The 9,522-nt window shown below is 39.5% G+C and overlaps 1 protein-coding gene across 1 annotated transcript in view; it reads left to right on the top strand.

The window, feature by feature from the left end:
• Nucleotides 1-5,268, top strand: part of LOC107672583 (semaphorin-3ab-like) — a 39,322-nt gene extending 34,054 nt beyond the window's left edge. The window contains exons 15-16 of the mRNA XM_016465834.1: nucleotides 2,558-2,703; nucleotides 3,769-5,268. Of these exons, the coding sequence (XP_016321320.1) occupies nucleotides 2,558-2,703; nucleotides 3,769-4,239 (617 nt within the window). The 3' untranslated portion in view covers nucleotides 4,240-5,268. The remainder of the gene's footprint in view (nucleotides 1-2,557; nucleotides 2,704-3,768) is intronic.
• The last annotated feature ends 4,254 nt before the right edge of the window (nucleotides 5,269-9,522 follow it).

Consider the following 9,522-nt stretch of genomic DNA (forward strand, 5'->3'; position numbering starts at 1 on the left):
GATGCTGAAAATTCAGCTTTGATCACAGGAATAAATTACATTTGAAAATATATTAAAATAGAAAACATGTATTTTCATTTGTAATAATATTTCACAATATTGCTGTTTTTACTGTATTTTTAATCAAATAAATGCAGCCCTGGTGAGCATAAAAGACCTCTGTAACACTTTAGTAAAGGGACCAATTCTGACTAACTAGTTGCTTATTAGCATGCCTATTATTAACATATTGGCTGTTTATTAGTACTTATAAAGCACATATTCTGCATGATCATATTCTACATCCCTAATCCTGCTCAATCCCTAAACTTAATAGCTACCTTACTAACTATTAATAAACAGCAAACTAAGAGTTAATGAGGTTTGTTAATAGCAAGTGTTGGACCTTAAAATAAAGTGTAACCAAAACTGCTTTCAAAAACATAAAATTCTAAATATAAATAAATAAATTTAATTACTGAACCCAAACTATTGAATCATAGTACACTAGTTAACTAGGTAGTATTTTAGCAAATGTTTTAATCCAAAGTGCCAGAACACCTATAACAGGAACAGTCCTCCTGGTTAAGTGTCTTACTCAGGTCACAGTGAAGATGTCTCGCTTCTTGTGGGACTTAAACCAACAGTCTTCTGATTTCCAACCATGCATAACACCTCCCTAACATCTTTTATTGGCTTTGGAACAGCATTTCTATCAAATAGCCTTAGCCCTAATTCTAACCTAGCACTAAAAACAGAAGAAAATTTGGTTTATTAATAGAAATTGTTGCTCCAAGACCAAGAATGAGGTTGATCCAACTTGCAGATCTTACTACTTGACGTTATGTTAAGTGTGATAACATGCTAGCAAGAAAGCAGTCACTGCGTCATACTTCCCTTAACATCTCTTCATAAAATAAAATTCAGGATGTGCGGGGAAAGTATAAATTTGAAGCCAAAGAGAAAATTGCAACTGTTCATAACAGTGTTTTAATGAAAGAGCACATATTCTGCATGATCATATTCTACATCCCTAATCCTGCTCAATCCCTAAATTTAATAGCTACCTTACTAACTATTAATAAACAGCAAACTAAGAGTTAATGAGGTTTGTTAATAGCAAGTGTTGGACCTTAAAATAAAGTGTAACCAAAACTGCTTTCAAACACATAAAATTCTAAATATAAATAAATACATTTCATTACTGAACCCAAACTATTGAATCATAGTACACTAGTTAACTAGGTAGTATTTTAGCAAATGTTTTAATCCGAAGTGCCAGAACACCTATAACAGGAACAGTCCTCCTGGTTAAGTGTCTTACTCAGGTCACAGTGGAGATGTCTCGCTTCTTGTGGGACTTAAACCAACAGTCTTCTGATTTCCAACCATGCATAACACCTCCCTAACATCTTTTATTGGCTTTGGAACAGCATTTCTATCAAATAGCCTTAGCCCTAATTCTAACCTAGCACTAAAAACAGAAGAAAATTTGGTTTATTAATAGAAATTGTTGCTCCAAGACCAAGAATGAGGTTGATCCAACTTGCAGATCTTACTACTTGACGTTATGTTAAGTGTGATAACATGCTAGCAAGAAAGCAGTCACTGCGTCATACTTCCCTTAACATCTCTTCATAAAATAAAATTCAGGATGTGCGGGGAAAGTATAAATTTGAAGCCAAAGAGAAAATTGCAACTGTTCATAACAGTGTTTTAATGAAAGCTCTGCATACATGCCGTACATGTCAGGTTAGTGTTTTTAATTAAAGCTTTTGAAATGAAGCGCAGCCTAAAAAGGTCATTCCGCTATGTTAATGACATATTTAACTGCTGAGAAACTGTTTCACAGCTGTTGCAAAAATACAGGCTCTAGAACGTGCATTTACACACGTCCGTTCAAAAGCTTAGGGTCTATAAGATTTCTGAATGTTTTTGAATGAAGTCTCTTATGTTCCTGCATTTATTTGATCATAAAAACAGTAATATTGTGAAATATTATTACAATTTTAAATAACTGGTTTCTATTTGAGTATATTTTAACATTTAATTTATTCCTGTGATGCAGAGCTGATATTTCAGCATTATTACTCCAGTCTTCAGTGTCACATGATCCTTCAGAAATCATGGTGCTCAAACATTTTTTACTATCAATGTTGAAAAGTATCCATTAAAAAAGAAAAACCTTACTGACCACAAACTTTTAAATGATACATGGTGTACATCGTGTGATCACATTAATGGGGACCACACACAGACTTCCTGTATCGGACACACCTCATTACAGTGGCACCGCTAACCCACAGCACTGCGCTCTGACATTTCATAGTTCAGATTTAAAAGGATGGCAGAAGAAAATGAAAGACTCTTGGTCTCTCTTGGCCTTGAATCCCTATAGACCTGAAACACGCTGAGAGACACACAGCTGTGATAGACATGCTGGGTGTGACTCTGCTAGTGTGATAGCATATGGTCTGAACTATCAGTTTGTATTCTCACTGTTGGATGTCCTGTTTGTCTGTATCAGGATCAAGAGTTCTCACTTCTTTCTTTGTTGTTTCCCTGTCTATGTGAGCAGAAGAGGCAGACGGAGAGAGAGGTTTGCTGGATAAGACAGTGTATGGGGTTGAAAACAGCAGCTCTTTTCTGGAGTGCAGTCCTAAATCCCAGCGTGCCCTTATTTACTGGCAGTTTCAGAGACACGGAGAGGACCTCAAACAAGAGGTATGCTCTGTTGTGTATACAGTGGAGACCAAAAGACCACTAATTATCAGCATGAGTAAAAAGTTGAATTGAAAAATTAATATGATGTTACATTTCTTAGTATTTGGCTTGTCCCTCTTTTACTTAAATGACAGCAGCTGTTGAGCAGCATGGACGTCGAGCTGCTCAGACTTCATGATCATCTCCAGCATGATTTAGGAATGATCCATCAAAGAAAGAGCATCATGTGCTTTAATGGATGCAAAAACATCTGACCTTGTACAGGAGTTCACATGATCAGTGTTACATATATTGATTAGTGACCTAGAAATAGAATCTTAAACATTTTCTTATTCATTTTAAGGTATTTATTTATTCTTTTCATTTAAAATATTATTTTTTTTATTTAAAAAAAAAAAAGAAAATAAATAAATAAATAAAGCCTGCATGACCAGAAAAATCACACTGAATCTGACATTTTCAATGTCCAGTGTGGAAATAAATCAGATTTTCATGTGATATTTGCAGTGTTAAATATCAGGTCATAATTCATGCAAGCTTTTCATCAATCTTACTCATAAAATTCCTCAAGATTGTGTGATTGATTTACCCTGATATCATAAAATAATTCATGAACTGCATCATATATATTCATAATTGTATATAAAGATCACAGAATAGTGCAAAATACATTTAAATATAAATGGATGTACATTAGATATCAAATGTTGTGCAGTTAGTAAGTTAAAATATTCATGTTAATGCATAAATACCGCTTTACAATTCATAAATACAAGTTTTTACAATTTCATATGCTGTAATAAAAAATGATATTGGATTAAATTATGAAATTTGTTGATATGATCAACATGCTATCAGGAATGTTGACTGCTAGAGCAGTGTCTGGTATGGATCATGTTATAAAGATCATCATCATCATCAAACTCATAAAAAAAAATTAATAATAATCAGGCACTGTGGTTTATGGGCTGAACGTAGCCAATAATGCTGAAACTGCTGTTGTCAATAATGTTTACAGTACTCAGAGCATGTGATCCGATCTGCATGTCTACATGTTTTGTTTAGATAAAGTCAGATGAGCGGGTGTTGGGCACAGAACAGGGTCTGTTGATCCGAACCCTCCATCAGAAGGACTCGGGTGTGTATTACTGCCATGCTGTTGAACACGGCTTCATCCAGACCCTCCTCCGCCTCACGCTCAATGTCATTCCCACCGAACACCTGGATGACCTCCTGCACCGAGACACACCCGACAGCAACGACCCGGCCAACGGCAAGATGTGGTACCGCAACTTCCTGTCCCTCATCAACCCACCGAGCCCAAACAGCGTCGACCAGCTCTGCGAGCAGGTTTGGAAAAGAGAACGGAAACAGCGTAGACAGAAATCCAATCTGCTGCACGCCAGCCAATCACACGCCAGCCAGCTAATCCACCCCAGCCAATCACACACCAGTAAGTGGAAGCTGCTACAGGAAAACAAGAAAGGACGCAATCGCAGGACCCACGAGATGCAGCGGGTGCCCCGCAGCGTGTGACATGGACTCTAAATAAAAAAGGATGAGGAAATCCAACAGACTTCTATTGAGACTGGAGAAAGGAAGAGCGGAATTCCGCTTCCTGTAGTATGTGCAAGAGATTTACTTATGAACCAGAGCACATCTTCATTCACACGTATTGAGACTCTAACTCTGAGAGGACTTAACAGGACACAAGATGCAAACAGACACTGAAATACCTGTAAATATGACATAAATACAAAAATATACCGTGAGATATATACCGTCTGTATAAAAACCATGTTTCATTTATGAGGGACAAAACATGGATGCTGAAAGACCACTGTTTAACCTCCATTTAGCTGAAGCACAATGCATTCTGGGTAATGAACTTGTCAGTAATATTATGTGTATAGAGTGTGTTGACCTTAACATATACTGTATATCTTTGTATTGAAATGGTAGGCCCATCTGTTTATGTATGTATCCATTAATTAAGGATTTGTTCATTAGGTTTTATTCTTTCTTTTCCCCTATTTCTATCTTCCTCCTTGTCTTTTCTATTTTCATCTGCTGCAAAAGCAATGCCTCGCAAATCCATTAATGGAACTGTGTTCTTCCTCTGAATAAGCTCTTCTTGACAAGAAAAAATAACTATAAATCTTTTCTGTTATTTTTTTTAGATTAATATTTAATTTTGTACTGTGCCAGAGTATATCTAAAATATTACATAATAGATTTATTTTATTATTAGTTGTCCTCATTGTAAACCACTGCACCATGAGGGTAAACAAACCCTCTTCACTAATTTTTTCTCCTCAGTTAAGTTATTTGTTGTCATGATTTTGTCTATGTTCACATTTGCGTTTATTTAAAAGTATTGTGGTCGAGTATGTGAAATACGGTGGCATTTATTAAGGGGTATTGCCGTCATGTTGTCATGTCTGTCACACATGCTTGGGAAAATACTGGTTTTCACAAAAAAACAATCCACACTACTACTTAGGAGAATATATGTTTTTCAGCTGAAGAATAATTCTGTTTAACAATTCTGCATAACATTTATTATTATTATTATTATTATTATTATTATTATTATTATTATTATTATTAACTATGCCCTTTGTAACTGCTAAAAAAGGAGTTTAGATTTTTAATTTTTGGTTTTTAAAAGCCCTTCTCTTTATATGACATTTAAGCCCATACTTGAAATCAACATGGAATTATAGTATGTCCGGAACCCTTTTTGCTACTATGATGTGACATTTCTGAGTGAAACAGCATAATTCAGAAATTCATCTATTTTATTCCCTGGAAATTGATTGGATTATGAAAAGTGAGTAATAATTTAGGGACTACAGAATGAATATATACACAAGAAAAAAAAAGTGTATATTTGTTTTTTCTTGTGTTTGTGTATATATGTACACACACATTCTGTAGTTATTCAAAATAAATTAAAATGTTTTCATAATCTTTCATAAAAATGTAATAAAATGTTGCTCCATCTCAGACATCTTTCCATGTCACAAAAGCCTCATAAGTTTCAACCAATGGGTGGCGCCATTGTTTCATTCCTCCTCACTCTATATACATTTCTCAGAGATGAATGTATATGTTTAGAGAGCCAATTATTACATTTTTAAGAGAGATTACGAAAACAGACTATTTCTTTCTACTTTACTTGGAATACCTTACGGACTCAATCATGAAGCATGAAATAAGACCAAAACATGTATTGAGAGAGTAAATGGAAATTATTTAGATTTTTTTTCTTGACTTATGAGAGGGCAAGGGAGGACAAATTTACAATTGTTATATAATATTCTGCGCATGTCCCTTGGCTGAGGAAAGGACAGCTGCTTGACTGGAACTGCTGGGATCAGAGACAGATCACAGCTGGGACAGGACTCACAGACTCCTTGAGAAGTCCTACTTTTACTCCTCCCACTGAATTAGTTTTATCAAGTTGTTTTTGTCCCCTTTTGTTAAGGACACACACGCGCTCACACTTACAGCACACATATATCTGAATGTAGCTGTGAACATATAGACTATTTATGAAAAAATGGTCCAAAATATATGCCACTGTGTACAAACTGCATGTGAATTTACAGCACCACTCATTTCTATACTCGTTTACAGTAGCTGCTCTTGTTAATGAGTAATTTGTCTGGCATTGGATTCCAGGTGGTGCTTAAAAATATTCTGCTAATAATGACAGATGGTGTTATTGACGAGCATAATTTCTGCCTGATAAATTCTCTCCCTTTGTAGCTAATTATACAACCAACAGGAAACCGCTGTAAATGAAAGGATTTCAAATGCAAAACTCAACAGTATGAACTTGGTTGATCGGCTCTGTTTGGATGGACCTTGGGCAGAAAAGGACACATACCTTGCTTTGACTTTTTACAGGGACTCCCCTGAACTGGAAACGAGGGAAAAAGACATGAAAATGCTGCTGTAAATTATTCATTTCTGGCATGCATTCTGCTGTTCAAATAAATGTCTCTTCTAAAGAATCTGTTTCAGAGGGCTGGACCCGCTGGGTGCGTTCGTTTCTGGTTGCCTTGACAGTGCCGTTGTGTTCTAGGTCAGAGTTGCCAAGTCCGCTTTTAATACGCGAATTTGGGCTTTTTTTTCTTTTGTTTTCTTAAATATGGTTGCTTGTTAGGGAAATCTGACAAGCAACTTAGTTCCCCTTCAGGAACTCGAGCTGCTTCGGAAAACGCTTTGGGAACGCCTCCAGCGTGACCATGCTCTGAATCACATATGAAATCAGTCCAATAGATGGGCGAGGAAGCTATAGGAAGCTATAAAAGCACGTGCGGTGGAACTGGCGTCAGCTTTTTGTCATTCAGCAAGCGCTCTGTGTGTGTGTCAGTCGCTATCTGTTTGTGAGTCTTATTTAGTGTTGTTTGTCCACTTATAAGCTCCATTATGTCAAGCTTCAGCCAAAAAGAAGCATTTGGGCGAGAGCAGACAGCATTCAGGCTGTGTGTTCCTCCCTGCCCACGCTGTATTTCGGGTGGGGACACACAGTTTGTGTACACCTCATTATACGGTGCCCGTCTCTCCTCAGTGCTCTCAGGAGATCGATCTGCCAACCCTGCCACCTACGGTGCTTCAGAGAGCAGCGGTCTTCGGCGAGCGCTTCTCTCAGTCACCGCCCAGAAACGTAGCGGTACTAAGAGGCTCACTACCTCTTGGGAGGTTTCTAGGGCAGCTAGTTCGGCCATTCCCTGCCGGTCCGCCGCTTCAGGGCACCGACCTAGCCGCTCTAAGTGCACCAGAGGCCAGTCTCGAGAGACTGGTTCCCTTAGTAGGTCACCTGGTGGCGTGGGAGCCCCTGCCAAGTGTGTCTCATTGGGTCCTGCCCCGAGCAAGCTCTGGTTCTATCAGTCTAGTCTTCCTATGAGGTGACGCGGGTCTGAGGATCGTCGTTTTCAATAGGAGACTTCAGCTTAGAGAGTCCTGATGCCATGGTCTCAGTCTCTTAAATCAACCACCAGGGACGTCTGCGTTCGCGCTCCCTTTACAGGCAGGCGCACCAGATCCTTGTGTGGTCTCAGGGCAAACTCCTCTCACTAAGAGTAGTTCATATGCCTGGGCATCTCAGTATGGGAGCAGACATCCTGTCGAGGCAGGGGCCGAGGCCCGGTGAATGGAGACTTCACCCCAAGGTGGTGAAGCAGATGGACGTGTTTGCGACTCGAGAGACATTGCACTGTCCCCTCTGGTTCTCTCTGACTCATCCAGCTCCTCTCGGACTGGACGCTATAGTACAGACGTGGCCGAGGAATCGTCTGTACGCCTTTTTCCCTGATCACTGCTCCCAGGAGTTCTGGAGAAAGTGTGCCAGTACGGGGTCCGTCTACTGTTAGTAGCCCCGTTCTGGCCAGTCCGAGTATGGTTCTCTGACCTGATTTCCCTTCTCGACAGCTCTTCATGGGAGATTTCCGTCAGGAGGGATCTCCTCTCACAGGCGGAGGGTACTATCTTCACCCCCTCCCGGAGCTGTGAGAGTGTGGGTGTGGCCCCTGGGGGGGCACAACTCGCAGCTTCCTGTCTCTCAACTGAGGTTGTTGAGACCATTTTCCAATCCAGAGCTCCCTCTACGAGGAAACTGTATGCCCTGAAGTGAAATCTTTTCACTTGGTGCGGAGACCGCCAGCTCGACCCAGTTTACTGCCCAGTTGGTACAGTGCTGGAGTTCCTGCAGGCCCGTTTCTCTGCAGGGTTGACCCACTCCCCCTTGAAAGTCTACGTGTCGGTGGCCAGTCAGTGGGCAGACACCCCCTAGTTACACGTTTCCTCCACGGTGCGCTGAGGCTGAGGCCTCTGGCCAGAGAAGCTTATTCTAAGTGGTGGATCAGGATGCTTTTTCATAGCCTCGAGTCCTCTGAGTGCCATACTTCCGGCATCCCTTTGAGAGCTTGTTTCATTCCTAGAAGCTGACGCCAGTTCCACCGCACGTGCTTTTATAGCTTCCTGGTCACAAAGTCACCCGCCCATGACGTCTAGACCAATTATTGGACTGATTTCATATGTGATTGAGAGCATGGTCACGCTGGAGGCATTCCCAATGCGTTTTCCGAAGCAGCGTCTCATTCCCTCGGGGAACCATGGTTACATTCGTAACCTGGAGACGTTTCTTTCCATTTGTGTTCGCCGTATTCTCCAGTGCATTGATTGACACTCTGTCTGCTCACAGTTAACAGCCAATCAGTGCAATAATATTAGTGCCATAGCGTAATTTGTCAAACATTCTGCCCCCTCCTCCCCCTCATTGGAGAAATATCACGTTCAACATAAAGGCGTGTGACGCTGTAATCCAAGCGATGATAGTAATAGAGTGGGATGTCTTTCTTTTTTAAGGTTAATTTTTTATTTTTACAATGTAAAATAACTTCTGTTTTTGCTTTTCAAATAAAAGAGTGGTTTCAGTTTAATATGTTGCAGGATCAATTATTGGTAATAAAAAATTGATAATAAACAATAGTGATGATAATAAATAATCAAATAATAATGGGCTTGTTTTGTTTATTTGTCTTGCAAGAGTTGGCAGCACTGTTCTAGGTCCTCTGGCTGCGGCACAAGAACACAAGACAGGCAGAATTTTCCCCTGGGCCCATGTCTTTTAGTCTTTCCTCTATTATTCCTCTATTCCTCTATTAGTCTTTCCTCTCATGCTAAAGTTCAGTGGGTTCTCATACTGCTGAGAAAATCAAAAGCTTAAATCAGGGTGAAATAATTCATGTAGAACAGAACGATGTAATTTAATGATACATGATGAAGTTGAGTAATAATGTTATCTAT

Source organism: Sinocyclocheilus anshuiensis, unplaced genomic scaffold (genome assembly GCF_001515605.1).
Source record: "Sinocyclocheilus anshuiensis isolate Anshui unplaced genomic scaffold, SAMN03320099.WGS_v1.1 scaffold28, whole genome shotgun sequence".
Lineage (NCBI taxonomy): Eukaryota > Metazoa > Chordata > Actinopteri > Cypriniformes > Cyprinidae > Sinocyclocheilus > Sinocyclocheilus anshuiensis.